At 36.5% G+C, this 27,552-nt stretch overlaps 1 protein-coding gene across 1 annotated transcript; it reads left to right on the top strand.

The window, feature by feature from the left end:
- Nucleotides 1–137: 137 nt before the first annotated feature.
- On the top strand, nt 138–27,286 carry itga2.2 (integrin, alpha 2 (CD49B, alpha 2 subunit of VLA-2 receptor), tandem duplicate 2). Its single transcript, XM_007563542.2, has 31 exons — nt 138–259; nt 5,661–5,832; nt 7,792–7,915; nt 10,018–10,118; nt 10,377–10,468; nt 11,714–11,828; nt 12,838–12,965; nt 13,046–13,194; nt 13,804–13,954; nt 14,677–14,842; nt 14,993–15,069; nt 15,361–15,499; nt 16,620–16,765; nt 16,880–17,023; nt 17,138–17,341; nt 18,471–18,601; nt 18,677–18,840; nt 19,880–20,031; nt 20,134–20,244; nt 20,350–20,435; nt 21,364–21,502; nt 21,704–21,787; nt 21,878–21,954; nt 22,057–22,140; nt 22,244–22,346; nt 22,428–22,538; nt 22,658–22,765; nt 23,292–23,405; nt 23,501–23,590; nt 23,809–23,925; nt 25,233–27,286. Exons 2-31 carry the CDS (start codon nt 5,778–5,780, stop codon nt 25,320–25,322), a joined length of 3,552 nt encoding a protein of 1,183 aa, XP_007563604.1. The 5' UTR covers nt 138–259; nt 5,661–5,777; the 3' UTR covers nt 25,323–27,286.
- The last annotated feature ends 266 nt before the right edge of the window (nt 27,287–27,552 follow it).

Here is a 27,552-nt window from a genome sequence, read left to right on the forward strand (position 1 = left end):
TGATGCTGAGGCAAACAAAAAAAGAGAAAGAGATACCGACAGGATAAACAACAGGCGTAGATTCTCAATGCTCAGCACATCAGAGTGAAAGAGGGATTAGCTGTGTGTGTTTGTGTGTGTGTGTGTGTATGCGTGGGTGTGGGTGTGTTGTGCTCCTGTACATCTCCATTAATTTCTCCACAGTATGCAGCAAATCAGAAATGTCTTCCTGAGAGAACATTCCTTTGAAACATTTCCAAATCAGCTCATCTTCATCAAGGTTAGTTTATCTGATCTCTTTTTCACACATATACTGTAAATGTTGCAATGGATAAAAAAACAGATGCGACAAAGATTAAAAATGTACCACCATAAACTCCACTTCTGCATTTATCTGCGCTGTGATGTTTCTGTGGCTTTGCTCTGCACCGTTAGATTTTGGTCAGTTAAACGCTGCAACCACTAGGTTAAAAAAGTTATAATAGAACTAGAAATTGAACAGTATATAAAAGACAGCTGATAGTGGTGTTTATTAAATAAGATGATTCTGTTTTTTAAATTATTTTAAAAAATATCTTATTTAGACTGGAAACGTCTGCAACTTGCCAGCTATCCAGCCAACCATCAGGCCATCTACTTTCATTTTCGCTTAGTCTGTGCAGGGCTGAAGAAGGAGGAGCACATCCTTCTACATGGTGGACATTTTAATGCCTTGCATTGGGCTTTCATTTGGCACAACTGTACAAAGAACTGAATTGTTGTGGAGTGAAATTAAAATAATACACAATTTTCATAAGAAACCTGCTCTACCACACACCAAATTAAATTCAGTGCAACCAACTGTCTTTGATACTTGTTTCATTAGTCAATAAATGCCTCCTGTTTGGTTTTTAATCTAAGCATAAAAGCAATTCTTCTGTGAAGGCATCTGGTGTTTGTTAGAGAACATTAGAGAAAAAAAAACAGCATCATGAAGATGACATTATGAATAGTTCAAAGCAATGTAAAAAAAAAAAAAAAAAAATCTCCGGAGCACTGTTGAAATCTGAAAAAGAAAAGAGTGTCACAGATGCAAACCCACCAGGAAATGGCCGTCCACTGAAAGTGACAGGCCAGGAGAAGCCGGGATTAATCAGCGAGACGTTCATGGAAATTCTGGAGATCCTGCAGATATTCACAGCTCAGTCAGAAGAATCAGTTTAATGATCTGAGTGTGTTTAAAAATATATCTTCATGTCATGTTTAAAGTTTGACACTGGCCGTGTAAAATGTGGGAGAAGTTGTTTTGGTCAGATCAGACCAAAATTAAACATTTTGGGACCCAAAAACAATGTGTCTGGTAGAAAGCTAGAACTTCCCTTCTGCTTAAACATTCTCCTTGTTGACACATGGTCCATTATCCTGTGGGATGCTGTTCTTCAACAGCAACAAGAAAGCTGGTCAGAGCTGATAGGACTATTAATGGAGATATATACAGGAAAATCATGAAAGAAAATCAGTAGAGGTGGCAAAAGACCTGAGGCTGGGGCAAAGGCTGCCCACCAGAGACAAAGAGTCATTAAAAATTGTTGCTTGCACAATTCATCCAAACTGACTTCTCCAAATTGAGTTTTATAGGTGAATAGGAAAAGTCTGTAGATGCCCATAAACAAATACCCAAAAGACAAGGCAATAGTTGGCTCCTCCAAGTATTTCCTTGTGAAGCTTAAATATAGGTGAAGGCCACACTTTTCAGATTATATATAATCTGAAAAGTGCTTCTGTGTTTTACAATTTGGTTTTTAAACAGTTTGAAAACCAAATATCTCCCAATAAAATACACAGATTATTTGCAGTTGTAATGTAACAAAATGAGAAAAAGGCATTCACTTCAAGAAATGAACCATGTCAGTCAGTATGCTGTCAGTGGCTAATAATACAGGTGAATAGGGTTTAATTTGAATTACATAATGAAGTGGGTTTTTTAAGGGCTCCAAACATCCTGACCAACATGAAGTTGTTTTGGTTTCGCCTCAGAGGGGATTTTTGATGACACTCCAAGTGGCAAGCAAGAACAAAGTTTCCTGTCTAATCTGTTTCAGCATTCTTTCTAAGATTCTTCCTCGGATTGTTCTATATGATTCAAGGAAATAGCTCTAAACAATGGTGCTGCTGTTAAAGGAAGTAGCATTTAAATCTAAGCAATGTGGATCCTTCTGAAAGAAGAGAGATTTACATCGCTGTTGAATCTGTGTGTTTTTAGAGAAAGGTGAGTCAGTTTGCCAACATAAGATTCAGAAAATCACCTCAGCCTTTTCCAGGAACTGCTTTGCTACACTTCCACAAAAACACTAGGAATGCTCAAGGTTTTCTGTTCAGTCAATGACTAACGTGTGAATCACAACTGAAAAAAAAAATACCAGAGTAGAGGGGAGGAAGGGTCTTCAGAATTAAGCAATAGTTGGACTTGGACCAGTGATATTTTATGTGTTTTTATTAGCAAGTAGTTACAACTAACTGCTAGCCATTCTTCATGTTGCACAGTGAAGCACAACTACACCCATCACTCATCAGTGTCAATGAATTTCTAACCAGTTGTTGCTTCTCCTCCACTTTTGCTGACAGCCGCTTGGCAGCTTCTCTGATCTTTTTCAGTCTCATTTTTTCTTCAAGTTTGGAAAAATATCCAATCTGGCTTTTCTAATGTGCCTGTTGTCCCATACTTTCCCCTATTGTTGTCTTTATGGTGCCATGAAGCTAAGCCCAAAAATGATTCATACTCCTGACAGAGTTAGGTATAAAGTAAGTTTTAAATTGTACCAAGATGGTAGGATGTAATATTGATCATATCATACTGTTACGTGATTTTGTTATCTTTTGTTTCAGTTCCTATCAGAAACAAAACTGGTTGGATGAAAATGACCGAAAATAAAAAAAAAAAATATTTGTTTCATGTCCAATCCTTATTAACAACTTCGTAAGATTATACTAAACTTCAGCTTTAAATGTGTAAAGCTGAATTTAATTTCCAGTTTGCATTTATTTAAACAGGGTTTTGCAGATTTTTATGTATACATTAATATAGTTAATTTTGCATTACAGAAATTTTGGCTCAGTTAAATGTCTGTTTTTAATAGGAATGCACAGAGTACATGTCACAGACTTGTGCAATTATTTATCTAAAATGTATTTTTTTGTCTTGTAAAACCAGTTAAAAAGCAGTGTAAAAGATATTATCTTCTGTTTTGCTCTTCTTAGGCAACACTGTCCTTAAATTTTGGTATTTGTTTACATGCTTCTTTCATCTTCTCATTCCTGGATCTGTTGATATAGAGAACTCCTTAATTCTGTGTCTGATCCTCCCTTGGATTTCTGCTAAAAAGGGAATTTTTCTTTTCTATATTTGTCCTTCTGTGTGTTTTCAAAGTGGGGGACTCAGATTGCTCAGGTTTCTAACTGTACAGAGATTTTATCATGACTCATATCCTCAATCTGAATTACAACCAAAAGAGAATCACAGCAGAAACAACTTCAGTTCACAATGCATTCAAACTTCAGTGTCAGTGCTGTTGCAATGTGCTGGTAATATACAGCAGGAAGAAATAAGTATCTGAATCCCTGTTAATTTTGTATTTTTTAACTCTTGCTAACAATTTCTTTCTGACAGTTTCATTTTTGATTATAGACACAAAACATCAACAATTATTAAGAACAATGCATTAAATATTAAGATAAAATTATATTGATTGAAATAAAAAATAAAACAATGTTAATTTATTCAAAATTATCAGGGGATGGAATAAACATTTACCCCCAAAGCTGAACAGTTGGTATCACTGTTTCCTTGCAGTAAGAAGTTCATGGGTTCAAATCCCAGCATGGGACTTGAACCCGTGGAGTTTGCCATCTCTGACTTTCTCCCACAGTCCAAAACCATGACTGTCATGTTAATTGCTCTCTCTAAATCGTCCTGTGGTGTGAGTGTGGATGGTTGTCTGTGTTGTGCTGTCCAGGGTGAACCCTTCCTCTTGCCCAATGACCGCTGGAGGTAGGCACCAGTTCCCTCACAACCCTGCAAGGATAAGCAGATACAGATAATGGAGGAGTGGGTTAAAATGAATCTGTTATTAATTCGGCAAAGAAGCCGGCGGGTGGATAAATTAGTGAATGTTCACAAATCCTCTTACATGTCCGAAGAAAGTCTTTAAAATGTGTGGGGTGAAAAGCCTCTAGAAGCTTATAAATCCACTGAAATATCTGCAATCTGTGATCTGATGTGGCCTGCTCCAAAGGGCGGGGTTGGAAAATGATGTTGTAATCTTCTTAGTTATTCAGCAGTCACTTCTCTGACCTCAAAGACAATGCCAAGTAAAAAGCTCCAAGACTGTTAAACTGGAAGTCAATTGGCAGCATTCAGAGTCTGGGAGAGTGGAACAAATGTTATTAAATTTGACAGACAATTAAAGTAGCAATAAGACAGACTTTTAGATGTCGTGCTATGAGTTCATCTGCTATTTGAGTGATGAAATGCACAGACTCAGTTTCCCTGCGATGTCAAAGTAAGAAGGCGCAAGCTCATTGTTTCAAGACTAGCTTAAATTCTCCTGGTTTATTACTGTTACTGTTACCTTTCAAAAGTATTCATAGCCCTTGAAACACAACTCACCTCTGAATATTACACAACCATGAAACGTCTGGTTTTTTCTAAACACTTCCCACCATAATTCTTCATTTGACCCATGTTGCCATCAAATTCCACAAGCGTAGATCACAATGAACTCTTTCTGTGTAATGTATGAAGCCATGGTGATGTCATGGAGGCTATTTTTGAGACTTCCTAAGAAGCCCACAGAGAAACACTAAAACCGCCTTCAGCATCTGTGTTGAATCCTCAAATGTTGCTTTACTGGTAATTATGTGTGAAATCTGCAAAGAATTTATTACAACTGATGTTAAAACTGTTGCCAAAGATGCATCTATAAATCTAGTCCCATCTATCTGATCTAAGTTACTAACACACAAGCCGCTGGTATGTTATACAACATGCTGTGCTGATTGTGTCTGTTGAGCAACAAGTCCAGTTAAAGTTCTTTCCAAATTATTATTTTGAACTGGCACCACTAATTGAGAGTTAAATTTCACCGCCCCAGCTTCAGTTTAATGAAAGGTCTTACATCAGTTGTTTTTCCAGCGAGAGGAAAATAACTGTTGGTCTTTCTCACAGCGTGTCACTCTACGTCACTGCTACTTAAACGTATGTTACTTAAATGCCTGTTTAACCTCCTATTATAGAGCTACTGAAGGTGAACCAGAACTGATGTCTGCAACATGACCATGACCTCCTCAAAAATACCAGTAAAACCACAAAGAACTGGCTAACACAGTAATAAATAGAAAGTTCTGGTGAAAATCAAACCCCAGATCTTTATCTCACTGAGATCTGTGACACATTAAGTTCCCATAGTGACAGAGACTGGTAAAAGGCTGTAAGATACAAGAACTCTTTCTGTGTAATGTGTGACGTTTAGTCCAATAAGATCAATTTGTCTTAATGTCTAATTTACAACACACACTTAAATATAATGAATAAAACAATGGTAAACATTGTTGTTTGATTCACCTGTAGCTTCCCTCTCTGCTCCTTAATGCTGAATGAGTAACTTTCTCCTCAGAACAAGCTATTGCGAAGTTTGTGCCTGCAGGTCAGTAAAGAAGGCTCGAGTCCTTATAAGGGAAACATATCCGGTTCGTCACAGCTGTGGAGCCGAGCCTTTGACGCGCTCGGAGGCATTGTTTGATCACCACAAACACATGAAACAATGACCGGGATGGATCACGTCTGGAGGAAAATCTTCTTTGCTATAGTAGTTATCTGTAAGTATAAATCACGTTTTGTTTTGTTTTTTTGTTGTTTTTATCTTCGACATTAAATTTTTTACTTTTTAAGCATCGCATTGTCGAGCTCCCATATTTTGCATGTGATTACAAGAAGTAAGTTAGTTTTTTTATCGTTTTCTAAGGATTTGAGTTTTAATTATTATGAAATTGATGGCAGCTTTTTTTTTTTGGTCTCTAATAGACTCTGTTCGCATCGAGTGAACGTCAGTATAAAATTCATTAACTGATTATGAATGTCTTATTTTAACTTCTAATATGTGTTGGTCAACTTGAATTGTGATCCGCGTGGCGAAGAGTTCCACTATTTCTGTTTTCCGCTGGTACTACTGCTTCATAAGTCGTAGACATGCCGCCAGATACTGTCCTTCGCTATGAGCACATTGTTTCTAATACTCAAATAAAGTAAAAAGGCGCAGTCTGCGTAAGGAGTGTGTGTGCGCGCTGCAGGTAAAAACAGGCGTGGCAGGAAAGGGCTGCTGTTTGTGAAGGTTTTCCCGAGTTCAATATCCACATTCCTGGTCCTGGTGATTGCAGAGGGGAGCGCAGCTCTGCCTGTTTAGGCTTGTGACACTGATAAAGCAGGAGGACTCAACCTGCTTCTACCTGAGGGTGTTGGGAGCCTTTTTGATTATTATTCCAAGAAGCCGTCATTAAATGAATAATCTCCATGTATGTGTTTTTTTCTTGCCTCCTTGAGTCAGGCTTTGCAGGTGTTGGTTATTTTTTTTTTTTGTTACTGTGCAAGATTAACCCACTTTTGATTCATGGAGGGAAGTGGTGGCTTTACATGTCTCTCTTAAGAGAGCAAAATTCAGGAAGCAATCTATGACAATTTTTAGTTATGGGTTGGCATGATTATGACAATATATGACAATATATTTTTGCAAAATTATTAAAAACCTGTTATCTATTTATTTGCATTTTTTGATAAGGTAATACAAATTGCTGAACACTTGCAAAGACAAAAAAATTTATTTTTTAAAATAATATTTATTTATTTAATGCATGCGGCTGGTCAAGCTCACCTTTTACTTTTGCACAAATCTTTTTATGATTTTTCTCTCATCTTTGCATGTAGAAACTGTCATTTTGCCCATTCTGCTCTGCAGAGCCGGCCATTCTCAGTCAGATGGATGGACAGGGCCACTCTAACACATAAATGCTTTGACCCAAACCTGCTATTGTAGCTGTCTGTGTGTTTTGGTACACACCCTGCTGCGAGGTGAATGTCTCAATCACAAGTTTTTTGCAGGTTTTAATTGCTTTTCTTCTAGGACTGTGCTGTATTTAGCTTCATCCAGCTTTGCCCCAGCTTTGAAAAAGCTCTGAAGAAAAACCACCACGCATCGTGCTGCACATATATGGTCATATATGTGCAGCACGATGCGTGGTTGATATGCATCAAGACATTATATATATGTGCAGCATTGTGCTGCACATATATGACCATATATGTGCAGCACAATGCGTGGTTGATATGCATTGCTCATTTTCCACCATGTACACAGCCCAAAAAATGTAAACTTTGGTCCAGAGCTCCTTATTCTACTTGATTGCTATTTTCCCTGCATGGCTTGTGGCAAATTTTAAATGAAACTTATAGCTTTTCTTCAACAATAACTTTATTCTTGCTATTTTTCCATATAGGGTAGATTTGTGAAGGACAAAACCAGTAGATGTCATGTTGACAGATTTTCCTTCTTGAACTGTGAATATCTGCATTCCATCTTATTTGCTGATATTGAAGATGTTAAGTGCAAATGCCTCTTATTTGTTGCACAAATTCCCCCATTTGTGTAATAAAATGCACTAAGGTTTGTGGTTGTAGTGTGACAAAATGTGCAAAAAAATGGCTACGGATAAATTTTCAAGGCATTGTAAGAACTGTAAGAGTCTCATAAGTCTTAATGGAACCTTCTCTGTTTCTTCTACCAGCTGACAAGATTAGCCAATTGCAGTCCTTCAATGTTGGCACCGCAGGAGCTAAGATTTTCCTCGGCCCAGCTTCTGATGAATTTGGCTACACAGTCCAACAAGCACCAAACTATCAGGACAAATGGTAGGAATGTGATCAATAAACTCTAAACTGATTTTTAAGTTATCCTGTCCAAAAGATTTTAAGAGCGTTCTCATAGAACTTCATTAATGTGATCAAAACAGTAAAACGGGAATGACACTTATAAATATGCAGAACGATCAGTATTGATGAACTTAAAACATCTTCACCCCTGCTTCATGTCAGGGATAGTTTTTCTCAGTTTGGAAATGAAAGCCTGTTGCTGCCTGCAGAATGATGCACACACGGTTTTTGGTTGTCTTTCAACACTGCAAACAAGTCTTGACACTCTTGGATCATCATCAGTTTTATTCACTTCAGCCACTTTTATTTTTTTTTGTGATACCAAAGTTTGACCTCATTAGTCATTTTTTCACTTGATCTTACAGGTTTTTATTTATTTTACAACACGCTACACAATCGTTGCCTCCCTTGGTGAAAAAAAAAAGAAATGTCTTCAAATAAGTACATTTCTTAATGCATTTATCACTCTGATGAATGCAGTTCTCCACCAGTGAGCTTGAAGATGTTTTTTTTTCTTCCTTAATCATTCCTACTCTGAGCTACCAGAGTATAACAAAACAAATGAAGTGGGTTGAATAGAACTGGTGAAACTGGTGAAACTTCATGTTGTAGGCTGCCTTGGTCACACACACCTTCTCAACTCAGTCAACAAAGATTTTCATGGGATATTTTGCCACTTATAATATATATGGTACCAGCAACCCTCCCGACCCCATTAGGGAAAAGGGTGTTAGAAAATGGATGGACAAATATGCATAGTCCATTTCAAATACCAGTTTATTTAGAGATTTTACTACAGATTAGAGATTACTACATTCCTCATGATGTCTTTTGTGAAGATCACCAGATAAACACTCACAGGTCATGACTAAGTTCTTCCATCAGTAGACCACAGAGTGTGTGGTATGATGAAAATTCATTTCTTTAGCCTTGTGTGCAACCCTATTTTCACAAGTTCTTGTTCTTTTGCTCTGTGGTTGATTGACACTTTCCACACCAAAACACACGAACAAGACAGAACCTTTCCATGGTGTTTACACTGGCATATCATATTTTTAACAGATGAATGTGGTACCTTGAGTCATCTGGGTTTTGCACGTATGTGTACAGTTCCATGATCATCTTCCTGATATCGTCACTAAATGTTATTAATTCTCCCATGGCACATAAAAGCCATGGGAGAATACATGAATTGCTTTCTTCTTGCAATTCATGTTGCAATATACCACATTACTGTTTAACGTTTAGCTAAGCGGCAGTAAAAACTCCTTGTTGTAGGCCAGAGTGACACTCCCAGTCTGTACAGTCAGTCACACTCATAGAGTAATTTAATGTCTGGAGGAGTTCCTTGTTGTGTAACTCAGAAAAAAACAGTGCCTCTGATCATAGTCTCTGACTGTAAGCCCCCCTATGACACACCAGTATACGTAATGTTTCCTGTCATCAAGTCTTCAAAGAGTCACTTTTTACAGTTTTGGATATTTATTTAGTTTCAGATATGGTGAAGTTACTTGCACCAACTTATTTCTTTATCTCAGAGAATTAAAAGGAAAGATATGACAAATTTTCTGCCATATGCTGATACGCAGTAAAGAGAACTTACTAAGACGTTCAGTCTCCCTGCCAGATGTTTTTTCTTTCTTATTTAGTTCTGCTCTGAATGCATGGTGTGGATTGCACAGAAGTATCCAAACACTGCTATAATCGCCTGCAGATGCATGCAGTTTGGACCTCTCTCTGTTGCCGTGATCGAAGAACTAGAGAAGAATATTTCCCAAGTGAGAGCTCCAGGTCCTGACAGGATCGAGGCACTCCCTAAAACTTTAAGAGGATCCGACTATCCTGGAGGAATCTTGTTCAGAATTCAGTTTCTTAACTATACTTAGCATGTGTTTTATCTTAAAATTGCATGATGGTTGGATCCCTTCTGATCGCAAATTGACACATTCTTTTGCTTGATTTGTAAGCTTGTATTTTTACATTGTTTTTATTAAAACACATTCCCATTTTCAAGTAAGAATGAAGTCATAATAGTTCATTGTTATTGGAGGTTTAGTGATTAATAATCCTGTTTTCTTCAGGCTCCTGGTTGGAGCTCCTTGGAGTGACAACAGGAAGGGAGATGTTTACAAGTGTCCAGTTCAGGGATCCAGTAATAGATGTGATAAGCTCAACCTTCAAGGTAAACTTCAGGGTTTTGTTTAACTTCCACCCTCTCCATTGTACTCAAAAAATGCCTAATGAAGTCTACAAATCTTTCTCTTTGAATTTTCCTTCTTAAGAAAGAAGGACAATTCTTTCTTAAGAAGAAAGAATTCTTCTTAAGAAAGAAGAATTTCTTAAGAATCATGAATCATTTGATTCATGATGTTACATGAATCAAAGCAATTCATGTAACATATTCCTAATTTTGCCTTTTTATGTTTTTTTCCCCTCGCAGATTCTGTTACAATTCCAGATGTTACAGGTGTCAACACCAACATGTCTCTGGGTTTGACTCTTGCTCCCAACCATACAGGCCATGGTTTTTTGGTAAGTTTTTCTGTTGTTGTTGTTATTGTTGTTGTTGTGCATGTATTGTGCATCTCACAGAGCACTATTCAGCTCATCCTTTTAAAAATTGGGAAGAGCATGTCACAACTTTGAAGATGCCAAAACAGGCAGTTTCTATTCTATTCTATTCTATTCTATTCTATTCTATTCTATTCTATTCTATTCTATTCTATTCTATTCTATTCTATTCTATTCTACTCATATGATCAGTGTTTATGGGAAAATTGAGACAATTAAATACAGGCTAATCCTATTTTGCAGCCTGGAAGAAATAGGCTGCAAAATATTTGAGACTGCGATTTCAACAGGACAATGATCCTAAACAAAAGTCCAGAGCGAGAATGTAATGCTCTAAATCAAAACAAATTCATGTATTAGGATGGACTTTTCAAAGTCATTTTCAGAATCTGTGACAACACTTAAAAACTGATGTGTTTGCATATTCTCTGTCTAATCTGCCTAAGCTTGAGCTATTTTGCATGTACCACAAAATAGCTGCAGCGAACAGTGGTCAAACAACATATTGACTCAGGGGAGCTGAATAGAAATGAATGTCACATTTTGTTGTTTTGTTTGTAGAAATTGAACTCAAAACTGTCATTCAAGAAAACAAGTTTGTTGTTGTAAATATTGAAAATGGGAAGAAATTCATGGGGAATGAACTTTTTTTTTAAATGACACTACCAAACCAACATACACAGGAAAAAGAAACAGATGTATATAAAGATATAGAAGCATTCACACCATAACCAGGGTACAGGAAGTGGTATCTTGCTTAGGTAGCATACTGCAGTATTTCTGCCCACCAGTCACAGCTTAATGTACAAACATTACAGGCCAGCACCTAATGACAGCAGTTATAACAATGAACATTCCTATAATTTGATTCAAATAAACATCCCTTCCCATTGTCTTAGATCATAAATTTAGAGCCTTTTAGTGTTTCACCACACCTTTTCAGGACTTAAATAGACAAATATTTCCAAGCTGTTGCTTTAATTGACTTTTATGGTAGGCATTCGTGATTGTATAGTGTTTTGTTTTTGTGTTTTTCTGTGTTTTTGTGAAGCAACAGAACTGTAAAAGATGTCCTGTATAAATAAACTTTTATTTAATTACATAATTTTACTCACTGCATCCTTCTGGAGCCTTTTGGCTGCTGTGGAAGCCAAGTAAATGTATTAATCAGGTCTCTTGTTTCTTCTTCTGTCATCCCTGCTGCAGATGTGTGGTCCTCTTTGGGGACAGCAGTGTGGCGATCAGAACTTTTATCCAGGAATTTGCTCGAAACTCAACCCCCTCTTTCAGCCTCAACCTGCCTTCTCGCCTGCCATTCAGAGTAAGCAGTATTTTCCCTGTATTCACTTTATTACAAATCTGTCTCTTGTTTTTCACAACTCTCAGTCACAACAGTTACTGAACCCAACAGCTTATTTTTTGGATGCATGAGAGGAAACATTTAAAGAAAAGACTTTGCGTGAATTTTAAGCTTTGACATTATAAGCTATTTTCTCCTGCTTCAGTCCTGAACTTAGCGTTTAGCTTAGGGAAGTGAAGAAGAAATCCTAAGGGAGGCTAGTTCTTTTTCAGAGCAAAAGTCATTCAGGTCCCCATTATTAATAACCATCATCTGTCCTTCTTTGGTGATGTAAGATAGTTAGTCTCATTTTTTTGTACTTTCATTTTGGTTTCAACTGCTTCTAAAAGCAGCCCTATCACTTGTGCAGGAGGCTCAACTTCTGCTTTTCAAAGCTGTATGGTTCTGTATGGTTCTAACAGATGGCTGCACATCTGTTTGCAGCCATTTTCAGGTATCGGTGTAAATGTTGGGTTGGGGAGCGTGGCCAGCTGCAGTTTATTTGGATTTAAAGTGACAGAAAACAGCTAATCCTGAAAGGAGCTTAAAATAGACAGAACTGACCAGACTAAAATGCCATTATCTATGATTATGTGTAAAAAAATATATATATATATAATGAACATGTGTTGTAGAGTTCATAGTCCTTTCTTAATCTGTTCAAGGAAACTTAATAGGCAATTTTTTTTAAAAACTAATCATTGTAAACAGAAATACTAACCTTATTAACTACACAAGCAGGCCTGTAAATATCACAAAATACTTGTATCTTAGTCAAAACTTACACAGTCTTGACCAACAGTGCTAAATAAAAAGGCTGGACACCATAAGGTCATGTCTTTAGCATGTGCAAAATACCATCAAACAAATATTGCTTTTGTCAATGAAAAAAAAACCTAAACCAGTGGCTCAGTAAAAGTTAAAGACAATTTTTTTAGAGTGTTGTATCTTTTTTAATGATGCATTAACCAGCTTTCCCTCTAATCTACAGAATGTACAGGATTGATGGACATTGTGATTGTTTTGGACGGCTCAAACAGCATTTATCCTTGGCCACCAATGACGGAGTTCCTGCTCAAATTGATACCCTCTTTAGATATCGGACCTCAAAGTACACAGGTGACTCTTGCGCAATTGAGTTACGACAATTCTTGAATGCTCTTTTTCATTTTATTTTATTTTTTTTTATCTCACAATAGATGAGCGTCATTCAGTATAGTGATAACCAAAAGGTTGAATTCAAACTGAATCGTTACACAGACAGGAGCCAGATGCTTAATGCAGCATCCAAAATCGGACAGAAGTATGGCACTTCTACCAATACCTTCGCCGCAATCTCATTTGCCAGGTTGGTTTGACAGTAAACACATTTTTTTCTTTTAAAATACATGCAGAGTCTGTGTTTTTTTTTTACTTCTTAACTTAGTGGCTTGGTCATTTCTTCCTTCCTTCTTTTCTTAAGGGTTATTTTTGGTAACACTTTGACAGTTATTTGACAGGGTGTGCATAAGACTGACATGACACTGTCAAAAACATGACATAACACCTGTCATGAACATGAAGGAGTCTTTATGAATTTCTATGAATGTTGTCATAGACATTTGGAAAATTATGACACATTTAATGCAAAGTTGCTTTAAACTTTGCATTAAAAGTCCACTAAAAGTACCAACTTTGCATTAAAAGTGTCATTATTTACCGAATGACACTTGATGACAACAGTCATAAACGTTCATAAAGACTCCTTCCTGTTCACAATAGGTGTTATGTCATGTTTATGACAGTGTCATGTCAGTCTTATGCACAGCCCATCACATAAAGGGCTACCGTTATTTTTCATTATGTTGTTTTTTCATTGTAAAGTGTCTTGGCATCACATAGTGAATCGGAGCTAAAGAAATGGTTGAATTGAATTATCTTACTGTAAGAACGTCTTTTGTTTGTAACCTTACCTCAGTAAGGAAGCTTTTTCTGCAAGCAACGGTGGCCGACCTGAAGCTGCTAAAGTCATGGTGGTCGTTACTGATGGGGAGTCGCACGATAACTACATTAGAGACAGCGTCATCGCTGAGTGTGACAAGCAAGGCATCATTCGATTTGGTATTGCGGTATGTGATCAGTTATTGTGTACTCTAAATATTGAATAGGTTAAGATTTCAAACAGACAATCATCAGATGACTCTTTAAAACAAGAAAAATAAGAAGCTTGGAATGCGTTCAGTGGCTTCAAATTTACTGACCTCCCTGGTAATGGAAGAATGCATTCTCAAAAATGAATAAACTTTAAATTCTAATGAACATTTAACACTGGAGCTGGAAAACATTTCAAATATTCAAAATAAACAAATAAAACAACAAATAAAATTTGTCTCTGTAGACACAATTATTTTTTAAAAAAAAGGGGCTAATTTAAACCTAAACACCAGACTGAAGATTTTTGTCATCCAATTTTTAGTTGAAATAGAAAAACAATAAATCATGCAAATAGAAATTTTAGGTTTCTTTAATTAATCATCTGATTAACTGATTTATTGCTTATTGCAACTGGTACTTCCTGGTAAATTTGTGTAAAAGCCTCATTTTACACAAAATGTAAAATGAGGCTTTTTGTTAGTAGAATGTAATGCTGAAGAAAATTTAGAGAAATTTGACTACACTTGTTCAGTTTGTAAAAATACAATTTAACAAAATTATAGGTATTACAAAACCTAAAAAAATAATCTCCCTGTTGAAAGATGGACCTTGCACCTTTGCATTGATTATTGTTGTTTCTCTCTGATTAATTCTATATCAATATGTAAAAGTTGAGTTTTTCCTTTTTGCTCCTCAGGTGTTGGGTTACTACACCAGAAACAACATAGATACAAAAAATCTCATCCAGGAAATCAAATCGATTGCCAGTGAGCCCACAGAGAAGCACTTCTTCAATGTGTCAGAAGAAGCAGTCCTTTCCACCATCGCTGGGACTTTAGGAAAACGCATCTTCAACATAGAGGGTGGATATTGTTTCCATTTTGTTTTTCTGTTCATGTACATGTTCTGTAGGAAACAACCGCAGAGATGAGAAGTGGAAAGTGCACATTTCATTGCTATCGTTGATCTGCCGTCCTGTTCTTAACTTCTCTATTGTGCTTTGTTTGCCTAAGGTACCGGAAAAGAGGGAGATAGCTTCCAGATGGAGATGTCCCAGGTCGGATTCAGTGCATACTACTCCAAGCAGCAGGTACAGAAATAATACAATTGTAGAAGAAATATATATTAAGTAATTATTAGTGGATCTATCTCCATTTGGTCCTTTCTGCTTGTTAAAAGGAGAATTAATGTGGCCACAGAGGCTCAGTATCTTTGTTAGAGAACCGCCACAGCTTTAAAAACCATTTTCCTTCAGTGTTACTTTTTTTTTTCATTCTAGTTAAATTAGTCACGTTTTATTTGGAAACTCTTGTGCTGGTAAATGAAGGAACCACAATGTGTCGATGTTTATGACGTTTTACTGGTTCCCTGGTGCTTCTAGGATATGATGATGCTGGGAGCAGTGGGAGCATACGCCTGGAGTGGGACTGTTGTCCATCAGAAAGGATCTGTAGCAACTATTTTCCCTTTCTCCGCCTTTCAGGGAACGCTTCAAGAGAGAAATCACAGCTCGCTGCTGGGTACGCTTTTCAGGTTTTTATTGCCACATCCTACAAATTGTATTTCTGTACCAGAAATACAATTTCTGGTACAGAAATATGATTAAATATGGTTAAATATGGTTAAATATGAAGACTGCAGTTCAGTCTTCATATTTAACAGATGTGTTGGATGACTGAATGGCCAATGCAGCTAAATGTTTCTAGTACCCACATAAATATTGTTCAAGATTAGGGGATAAGTTTCATTTCAATGTGAGATTTCAACAAATGTTCACTGGAGTATTGTTATTTCTCTGTGATATAAATAATCATTTACAACAAGAAACAAGAAATATTTTATCAAAAAGTCAGGCTTTTAGATTTTTTTTTTCATAGAACATTTTTAATACAAATAGAGAAAAAAAAAAAACTTGGAAAAATTAGAAAAAGAAGCAGTGTTGGATACTCGCCATGAAAAGGTAATTTGCTGCCTCAATCTAAAAATAACAACCAGTCTTGCTAAATATTCACTTTATAGAGAGTGCTTTTGTAAAATTAGCATCAACAATGTTCATCAGGCATTTCAAGTTTAATTTAAAAACTGTTTTCTGCAGGAAATATGTTTTTTATAAAAAAAATAAAAATAAAATAAACACAGCCTTTCTAAACATGAAAATACTTGTTTAAAAAACAAACAAACAAAAGCACTTACTGGTTTTGCACAGAAGTCCAGGTTTGTTAGTCGTTGCTGTCTGCTTGGGACTACCTGGTGGTACTTTCTCTTTCTGTGTCACACTGCGACTGACAATGTTTCTTTAAATTTAACTTATTGTTTTTTAAAACTAAACAAAACTTTGCCACCTGCATAGAGTGCACAGCAAACCTTAACATTGTCATATTTAGCTGGCACAAACTCAAAATGGTGATGGTGTAGTAAAACAGGCATCTCTTTCCTCCCTCCATTGCTGTTTACCTTTGGGTTGCTGGCACATTGGTATGTTTTACACGCGAGTTGCCCTCATGCTGAAAGCATCGCTTGTCGCATGTGCAACACAACGTAAAACAAGAAAAAAGCAAACATACAAAGGAAAGGAAAATGTAAAAATAGTAAAACACAATCACTTGGATAAGTATATCTTTTTCTTGTTCTCCTGGGCAGGTTATGCTCTCACCACGCTGACTGATGGGTCTACAGAGTATTTTGTAGCTGGAGCTCCTCGTTCCAACCATTCCGGACAAGTGATCATCTACACTGTGAACCCCCAGAAGCAACCGGCGGTTGTGGATACAGAAAGAGGGAAACAGGTTTGGAGATTGAATGATGTATCCACCTAGTAAATTCAGTGGAAAATGTGCACTTTCATCTGCAACCGGATCAGATTTACGATGTGATGGATAAGCAGCTGGAACTCATTGCAGATTGGGTCGTACTTTGGGAGCGTCCTGTGCTCACTGGACGTAGACGACGATAAAGTGACGGATTTGCTTCTGGTTGGAGCGCCCATGTACATGAATGAGGTGAAGAAAGAACAAGGCAGGGTCTACTTATTCTCTGTCACCAAGGTAACAATGATTAAAAAAATGATAATAATCATCTCTAAATTTTTAGCATTTTTAACTCCAGAGTCTCATCCTCGGTGCATAAGTCTCACACTTTGCTTGTCTCTTCTTCTGAAGGGAATACTGAGTGAGCAGGGATTCCTCAATGGTCCTTCTGGAAATGAAAATGCTCGTTTTGGAATTGCTATCTCTGTCATTCCTGACCTTGACCTCAACGGATTCAGTGATGTTGTGGTTGGAGCCCCCCTGGAGGACCAGGGGAAGGGTGTGATTTACATCTACAATGGCTACAACAAGGGTCTGAAAAAAGACTTCTCACAGGTACAACACACAACTTTTGTGTTTAAGAAATACACGAAGAGTAGAGGTTTTATTCATATATCTTTGGAGCTGAAATTATGTGTGTGAAACTAGTATGTTTTGTTAACTATTTCAATGTGCATGAAAAAATTCCACTCCTAACATGTTCAAAGTATTTCTGAAGGATGCTTTTATTTACTCCACATTTAATGACTTCTATGAAAGCAAGGAGATTTTTGCATACACAGAATGTATCCCACTAAAAATTTGTTTTAGAAAAATCAATGAGAAATGATAATTAATGCAGCCAAACAACAACTCAACAAACAGACTAAGACTGATTTACTACTAATTTCAATACGACACAAAGATAAACACAAACATACTGACACTAATTAAACCCTTCTCTACTACTCGGAGAGAACGTGTCAGGAATGTGAAGCCAAATGTTTTTCAAAAAATAATTAAGGGTGAATACATGTCAAGAGTGTACCTATGTTTCAAAAGTTTAAAGAAAAGGGGAAGAGGCTTAATTTTGGGTTGTAATCAATGAATAATTGTTATAAAACATTTCTCATTAAGTGCCACAAAAAGTCCTTAGATATTGGTTAGTATCTAATCCGACAGATTGTCAATCTGAGAGCGAAGGACTGGGAGAGAAAAAAAAGAAGAATCAAATTCACATTCTGAACCAGTTTTTTATTCATCAGTTTCCAACAGCTGAAGCTCCAGGATTAGAGTCTGGAAGGCTGCCTTCATGTCTCAGACCAGGTTGTTTAGTTTCCACAACCAACCCGTGTTTCTGCTCCGATGGGTCCATCAACTCCAGCTCTTTCATGGCTGGATGGACAGTCAGGTTACTCTGAAACTCTCCTGCCACTCATCCTCCCTTTGGATTGAGACACAACTCTTAAGACCAGAATTACATAAAGTCAGTGTGGATTCATTTAGATTTTTATGACTGAAGAAATGAACTGTCAAAAATTAATGTGGCATGATAAAGTGCTCCTGGCCATTCCCAAGAGAACGTTGACGTTCGGTACCACACAGTAACTCGGTATCATTGTGTGTCTATTCGGAAATAATTTTAAGCCTATTTTGACCAGAGGTATGACTAGTGTTGGACTTAACTGTATTTACTGTTTCACAGAGAATCCCAGGCTCCAAACTGAATCCTCAACTTCAGTTTTTTGGAAGATCTTTAGACAGCAATAAAGACCTGAATGATGATACCATTCCTGACATCTCCGTTGGTGCTTACGGATCCGTTGTCCAGCTTTGGTGAGTTCCAGAAAAAAGTTGTGTGGGAACACTGTGAACATGCGAACATGCAACTGATATTACTTTTGATTGCAGGTCCAGAGGAGTGGCAGTTGTTACAGCTAAAGCCTCCTTCAAACCGGATAAAATCAACATTTTAAACAAAGACTGTGACAGTAGTGGACGCAAAGTCTCTTGCTTCAACGTGAACATCTGTTTTAGTGCTTCATTCAGACCCACAAATCCTGTAGGACCCGTAGGTAAGCTGGATTCCTCAAAGTAACTTTAAACAATAGATTTGACTGTGCAAAAAAACATTAAGAGGAAGGATATTGCTGTATCTTCAAATAGACCTACGCTACTTTTTTTCACAGGCAGTTTTATTAAAGAACTTATCTTTAGCTTTTTTGTTTCATTAAAATGTGTCTTTCTGTTACTAAAACAAAGTAGGTTAGAAGTAAGCTGAAAAGAAATAGATCCAACATACAAGAGCCAGATTTGGAAAACTAATGGAGTTAGGATAGAAATGTTTAGATTAAACAAGCAATAAAGGAGGAATAAAGGAGTTTCTAAAAATGTAAGAGCAAAGTGCTTCCAAAATGCTATAAAAACACCTTAAAGTTGTTAAACGTTTTCCCTGACAGCTCCTACTTCCAAACGTCATTGCACTGGGAATCAAACTTCAAGGATTTCTAACTAAGAAGGACGTGCTTAAAATTAAAGTTGCATGTCGTGTCATGTATAGACTAAAAAGCATTCCTTTTATTTTTTGGCTTCAGAGAACACCCACTCCCTGCTCAACTCCTCCAAACTAGCAGCAGCAGCAATTAGCAAACACCTGGGGAACTATGAATGTGTTTTATTTGTCATACCAGCTACTTCTCAGTGCATTGCTCCTATGAATAGTTGAAAATGGCATAATGAAGAAACATTGTTGTGAGGATGTACTGAAGTAGGAGTTTCAGAAACTCCTTAAAGAGACTGTGTGGGTTTTGCAAAATAGCCATAGTTTTAAAGCACTTTTATTTTTGATCGAAATCAAATAAAAAATGTATTTGATTTGACGGATGGATGGGTGTATCTATGGGTCAAAGTCTAAAGTGTGTAAATAATAAAGGAACAATTTATTCCAGCCTCATTTTTGTTTTTCAAAAGTAGCTGTGTATAGTCCAAGTAATTCTCAGAAACATCCGTGCCAAAATGTCTACGTTTTGGAGGGGTTCAATATTTAATATTTGAGTCTCAAATATCGTTTTCCTTTTTTTTTTGTTGTTGTTGATCTTGTTTCTTTAATTTCAGATGTGTCCTACACATTGACTCTGGACGCTGACCTGAAGGGTTCACGGGTAACTTCAAGAGGACAGTTTGAAGTAAACAACGAACGATACCTGAAGGAGAAGATAAAAGTATCCTCCACATCCCAATGTGTAGATCGCAGGGTTCATGTTCAGGTAAGTGTTCACCGTCAAATCTTTTTGAGTATAATTGGCCTCTCTTGTTCCTATTCTGGAGATGTAGACTTGTGTTGCTCTTTTTTTTAATACATCAAACAGGAAACACCAGACTTGGTAAATTCCCTCAGTCTGAAAGTAGAAGTTGAGCAAGAAAGTCCAGACGTCAACCCTGTCCTCGACAGCTTTTCTCCAAAAGCCTTTGAATTCTTTGTAAGTAAGAAGCTTTAAAACATGTTTACGTGATGATAAATTAGTTTCCTAATTAAAACTGCAGCATCGCGTCCAGCTGAATTTATTGGTCCGTCACTGTTTCAGATCCCTTTTACTAAAGACTGTGGGTCTGATGAATTGTGTGTTAATGATCTGGAGCTGAAAGTGAAGGCGGACAGGCAGGGGTCCAGGTAAGAATGACAGCTTACTGCAGTCCTATATAGTACAGCACACTTGACTTAACAATTACTGCTCTCATTGGCTGGAGGTGTGCAGAGATCCTCCATCTCTCAAACCTATTTAGATTCTGCTACCAAAGTGCTTTGGTTGTTGACTTATATCTCCAACTGATTAGCATCGAAATAAGACCCAATGAGGATCTAAGTAATAATTAAAAGACTGTTTTGTGATGATTAATGTATAATTGTTTCCTGTTACATCATGATTGTCCTGCAGCAGGTGCAGTCAAAGTGCTAACTATAATGATGAGTCATGGGTTCAAACATTGTGTTGACATATTCCTTTGGTACAAATTGAAGCATCTCTTTTAATAACAGCCTTAAATCCCTGTAATTTGTTTTTCACCAGAACAGCAATTGTAAACCAGTTATGATATGACAAGAAGCCTTGTAGTAGTACAGATTGACAGCGGCCTCCATGCTTACTGGCAGTCCTGGTAAAGATGTGGAAAAGAGCTCAAAATATGTTTCTGTAGCATAAAACACACTGCAGCTTAACTGCAGTGTTTCAGCAGGATAATATTTCCAGCTGCCCGGTCAAAGCAGCACACAAATAGGTCAACAGATGGAAAATCAAACTTTCTGAGTCTGCAGACCTAAAGTCTGTTAAGAATTTGGAGGGTGAGCTTCAAGTATTTAGTGCCAATTTTGACTAAGGCATTGAATTAATTCAAATGAAAGCAACAGTTTCAGAGAGAGCTTACCACAGCTTTTAAGAGCTTTTTTGGTCTCTGTGTTTGTTCTGAATGTGCGGAGTATGCTCAGTTCCTATTACTCCCTCTGCTTTATTCAATTGTCACAAAATAAAAAATTAAAAACTGTGCTTTCCCAGTGTTTCGCATTCAGATTCAATCAAATTTTCTGTGCGCTTCTTTTACAGCTCAAGCCCCGTTCTGTTCAGCGCCAACAACCGAGAGCTGAAATTCAAAGTCGTTGTGAAGAATAAAAACGAGAACGCATACAACACACAGGTCTCTGCCGTGTTCTCCAACAACCTCTTCTACTCCTCTGCCACGGCTGTGAGTATTTTATGTTTCTGTGTATTTGAGTTTGTTCACAAATGATTGGCCATTTTATGTCATGTTTGTATTGTTATGAGCAAACTAAACAAAATCTGCTTTGTATTCACTGGAATACTGCTGAGTTAAGTGTTCAAAGTCAATGGTAATAAAACATAAAGCTATAAATATTATTGTCTAGTGTGCACTTTGTATTTGCAGACAGATGAAGTCAAATGCACATCAACGCTAAAAAATACAGTCACTTGTCAGGTGGGAGTTGCAGTGTTAAAGAAAGACCAAGAGGTAAATATAAATACTGTTTTCTGAGCTGGATTTGGTGTCATTATTAATTTCTCAAACAGCTATGATTAACACCCTGTTATTTCATTACAGGTTAACTTTCAGATCACATTTGATTACAGTTTTGATTCTCAGGAAAACCAAGCCGTTGTGAAATTTGAGGCCAGAAGGTACAAAGACCTGGAAATCCTTTTAATTCCACTTTGACTTTCTTTAAATGAACATTCATGAGATGATAATGAGACGAGTGATTGATATGATATGATTTTCAGTGATGGAAAAGAGGAAAATCCTGCCGACAATTCTGTGCAAATATCCATTCCTGTGCAATTTGACACAGGAGTTGTGTTGTCCACGTGAGTCTGTTTTTTTTTTTTTCTTTTTCTCAGTTTATCAGCAATATGAAATTAAAGAATAGCATCATGAAATACGTTAAATACTTTTCCTGTTGTTTTACAGGGAGTCAAATATCAACTTTTATGTGGCAGAATCAACCAATCAAGTGGTAACCACGGTGAAGACTCTGGATGACATAGGACCGGAGTTTACCTTTACAGTGAAGGTACATTTAGCAAATCCACCTTATGCAGGATTATTGTCTCATTTTATTGTGTTTAATGACTAAAGCAAAATGTGTTCAAAGGTCTCAATAGGTATGTTCCCTCTCAGCCTCCTTTTTCTCACAATAAGTCTGCCAGTGAAAACAAAAGGTGAAAATCCGCTCCTGTATTTAACCAGCGTGGAGCCACAAGCTGTGAGTGCTCCTATTCTGTAATAATGAAAATACCACCACATGCATATTTGTTTTGCCAATATAATTTACAGTAAATGGGTTTTGATAATTGCATTACTGATGGTCATGTCCACAAACAGAGAGGATCTATCAGCTGTTCCACCAGCCTAAAGAATCCCCCACATATTGGTGAACAAACCCAGACGGTTTCATTCAGAGACGAGAATCTCAAAGGTACAAAGACACTGGTAAGTTGGTGACTCCCTTTGTTCAATGTTTACCTTGTTTTAATGGTGTGGTTATGATATTTCCGATTGCATGTTCACATTAAAGTATCAAATCCTAAATATGTCTTTTTTTTATATTTACCGTATTGAGCACATGGTAGCAAACACAGTGCTTCCCGCTTTAAATGTGATTCTATGAGATCTGTCAGCTTATTGAAACTACATATTACTCCACTGTAAAAACTATTTCCAGGACACACATTTTGTATCATTTATGACCTATTTCGAATTATATGATTTTTAGAACAAAATAATAATACAAAAACAATGCAGTAGAAAAATAATGCAGTAGTTTAGTCCAGTCTTATTATTTTAACCACTAGGGCTGAACTTACAAAACAAATATGTGTAAATTTCCTTTTTCTGCCAGTATGATTTTCATGTAGATGAAGTTCCTGTGGTGATTATGCCAAATTGATCTGCTTTTTTCCTCCTTTTTGTTGTTGCTATAATCGTTTTATTGTTTCTTTTTTTTTCCACCTGATAGGACTGTACAAGTGCAAAATGTGAGAAAATAGAATGCATCCTTAAAGACACTGAAGTAAAGAGTGACTATTTGGTAAAGGTTAAAACAAGAATCTGGAATGGCACATTTATTACGGTAAATCTCTACCTCATATGTCTTCAAATGTATTTTTATGTTACTGATAATTGAAATCATACTAATATCTTAAATCCACAATTTTCCTGTGCTAGGCTTCATATCAGAGCATAGATCTGATTTCCAGCCTGGATGTGAAGACCTCCAAACCGGATCTTCTCATTGTCCAACACAAGCATCTGGATGTAAGTTCACATTAAGATGTTTCTGTTTGTACCTCACAACAAAACACCTCATGTGAAACTGCAGCATTTGAAATTTTACTCATGCAGGATGGGATTATTCAGGCATTTTCTATTTGTGGGAACTGTACATCAAAGAAAACATAAGTTTAAAGTTTATTTGTCTGCACTCTTTGGAGACAGATCTTACAGTGACCTTGCCAAAACCTCTTTGTGTCCAGGTGGTTTTGCCTGTCAGCAAACCTGGAGAGAAAGCCGATGTTCCAGTTGGTGTGATAGTTGGTAGTGCCATAGGTGGTCTGGTGCTGCTGGCTCTGGTTGTTGGTCTGCTGTATAAGGTAAAGAGTTCATTAAAAATTATGGAAAATACTGAAGATTATCACTGGGGACATGTTTTTTATGGTTGATGGAAAAGCAACTGTGATAATTCCGAGTAAATAGGAGTAAATTAGAGTAAACTACATGTAATGTATCTTCTTTAAAAAAAAAAATAACAAGATGAAGCTTATTTATATTCATTGGATGATGCATCTGTATGCATTGTAATTTAAAAGAACTATTTGAAAACTGGCATTCTACTGAAACACCTCCCTATGTTGCACTATACTGAGCAAAATCCTGAAAAAGTTTTGCCGTTTTTTTTTTTTTATATATATTTAACTATAAAAGACCTTCGGCAATTTATTAAAGCAGTCTCAAGCAGCTATTTTCTGTGCTTTCTGAAGTTATTTTTAAGTTTCTCACTGATTTTAGATTATTTCTACACTTACTTAAATCCAGAACTGGAGCATAGCAAACATAGCATAGTTGCCAGAGACATAGAGACATAGATGTTATGATAGAGAACTACAGAAACCAGAGACATGGCTTCTTACTCTGGTAACACAATAAATGGGAATGAACAGAGTTACTTTTCTTAAATATCAGGAATACACAGTCACATTGAATGAATTAGAATATGCATTCTGATGAGGCTTGATTCTCAGGTTAAAATAAGCTTTTGAGAAGTTATGCAGAAAAAATGGTTGAAATTTGTAAAAAAAAAAAAAAAAAAAAAAGGGCTACTTCTCAGCCACCAAAAATAATAGTGTTTCTTTATTTGAGCCACTTATTTCCAAAAGGAATATTACAATAGCCTTTTTAGAGAAGTGGCCTTAAGGAAAGAAACAATAAAGGTTGAGGAAAAGGCAATGGCTGCCCACAGTTCAGACAGGTTTAAGACGTAGCGCGTTTAAATCTCTGGATAAGGTACTGGCCTGCTAGGTCTCCAGGCTACTGCTTGCAACAACATTTCTCCTGAATTTCTCTGTCTCACTGGGTATTTGACACAAATCTTTCTGTAATGAATTTGCGTTCAAGCAGGAAAGTTCTGGTATCAATACATTATTCTTGGGTGGCCGTTTTGTTATGGATCTGCAACTTTCAAAAGCATTCTTAGCTTGTTTTTATTCTCTCTGAAGAAAGATTGAAAATTAATACTGCTCTACCAAAGCCCTGGTAGTACGAGAAAGTTTCAGTCTTTTGAAGAAAAAGAATAAAAAAATTAGGGGTCATTTAAAACCTTTGCACAGCACTGGGTGCTGGAACTGCATTTTTTCTTGGATTAACATTAGCACAAAGTAACCTCCATCTTTTTACTCTCTAGTTTGGATTTTTCAAAAGAAAGTACCATCAGCTTCAGAAGGAGGATGATGAGGACAAACAGACCGATGCACATGATGATGGAGTTTTGTGAAGAGGAACCCCTCAGCCATCTCTCTGTCTGTAAAGCTCCAGTGTTGGTATTGGCACAGCTGTAGCGCAAACGGGTCAGAACGTATTCACTGGAAACTGGGCACTTTAAGAAAACGGATGCTTGTAAGTTTGTGGATGAATGAGATTAAGTTCTTTAGCTCTTTTACAGGGGATTGTTGTTGTGCTTTGCTTTGTGAATTGTAGAGATTTGTGACAAAAGTGCACTGTTTGTCTTTCATCATAAATAATAATTTTTTAGGTTATGGATGGACTTTGCAATTAGATGCAGAATTATCATCTGCAATTTTACACTGTAACTGGATCTTGCATGATTTTTGGGGAGGGAAATGTTTGTTTTGTTTTCCTATTTTGCTTTAAGCAGTTTGTGCCACAAACTGACTTGGGGATTAAATTTTGCATCTCACTCTCAGGGCTACTTTTATATTAAAAGTACTAACATTAATGGTCTAAAAACAAGATAGAAAAAAAAGAATGAGATCCTGTAAGTGGTAATTTACAACACCCTCTTTATTTATTAAAACTCCTTGACACAGATGTTGAAAAAGGCTTTCAAATAAATTCATATAATTGCAGTTGTATCATCAGCTGAACAAAACTGCTGCCATTTCCTCAGATTGGAGATCCCTCCTCCTGACAGTTTGGTGGCTTGTCATCAAGCATAGTTTATCACACTTCTTGTTGTTTTCTTCTGTTTCAATCAGTGCCCTGATAATGTGGTTAAGTTTAGGTAAATCGCCATTTTTTATCTGCTATTTTCGGATTTCCGGGGATCAACTTGAATGGCTTGTCCTTTCATATTTTCCGTTTGGAAGAGTAAGAGAATAAAGCTGTGCCACTTCATATTTGTACCCCAGGGAATCAGGTAATCATTGAGAACTAATAAAGGTTCCTTTAGCGAACCTTTATTTGGTCTCAAATGAACAGTTGGTTTTTCAAACCATTTCAATGTGAGATTCAGCTGCTGCAATAAAACATGGATGTATTTTAGGAACATAAATATGGAGCGTACTGTATGTTGTTGCTGTGTTTAATTTTTTTTTTCTGTATGTATTGTAAGAACTAAAAGGATGATTTTACAGAGTTTTTTATTATGTGGAGTTGGAGCTTTATACACGGCTATTGATTACATTTGTGGTACTTGATTTTTATCATTAGAGGCGTCATTTATTAGTCATTTGTTGATGAAAGCTCACCATAGTTTTCAGTTAAATTATTAAATTTACTGATTATTTAGATAGTCAAATAATATGTAAATTAATATAATACAAATACTGAGTTCTTTCATTACCAACAAATGATTATTCAAATTTAACACATCCAAATGTTGCAATACATTAGTCTATAACAACTTCATCCCATGTTAAGCTCTTCTACATGCATATTTTTTTTATTTCAGATCTCAAAGCTTGTACTTTAATTTATCTGTGATGGTGCATCATGTCATTGTTCTTATTAGAGGTCTATGTGCCAATGTGCATTTATGTGCATTATGCTTTACAGTGTTTGGGCATTAACTGTTTCTAAAGACATTTAGTGGAGTAGAAATAAAGATCGAACATTTTTGATGGACATTTTCAACCTGAAACAGTTATATAATACTGAATACATATATTCAAATAGAAATATATATATTTTTTGTATTGGTCTGTCCTTTTCCCATAAACTGTAAACAGAAAATAATTATAAAGGTTCCAAACATCAGTCTGTGAGTAATTAACTAATGTAATGTATTAACATAAATATATTTATTGATAATGTTCTAATCTTATAAACATGACTTATTTGACATTTGATATTTTGTCACATTAATTTGAAAACATGCATTGGCACATCTTTGACACGAGGTGGCAGCAAAAAGCTAATTATAGTTCCTCCCAAAGTATTAAAAGTCTGATCCCTGTGATTTGGTGCCGTTTTTAAATAAAATATCCTCGTTTTTCTTAAGTGTCTCCCCTGCTGTTTCTGACTGGAACATCTTCAGCAGTCCTTTGTCTTCTAGGAACACCGTGCTGACATTTATATCTAAAACAACCACTTTCCTCACATTTTGATTGCCATGTTTTCCCACTGTAAGGTTATTCTCTCCCTTGACAGTCCTGGAATGTGTTTCTAACTGTTTTCCTTCTCACAGAGTAAACACCTGCAACCAGCGGTCTTTAATATTCATTTCTGTAGATCTGGCCAAATAGAATATGCCATTCGTATCTTAT

The sequence above is a fragment of the Poecilia formosa genome, unplaced genomic scaffold, assembly GCF_000485575.1.
Source record: "Poecilia formosa unplaced genomic scaffold, Poecilia_formosa-5.1.2 Scaffold148, whole genome shotgun sequence".
NCBI classification, from domain to species: domain Eukaryota; kingdom Metazoa; phylum Chordata; class Actinopteri; order Cyprinodontiformes; family Poeciliidae; genus Poecilia; species Poecilia formosa.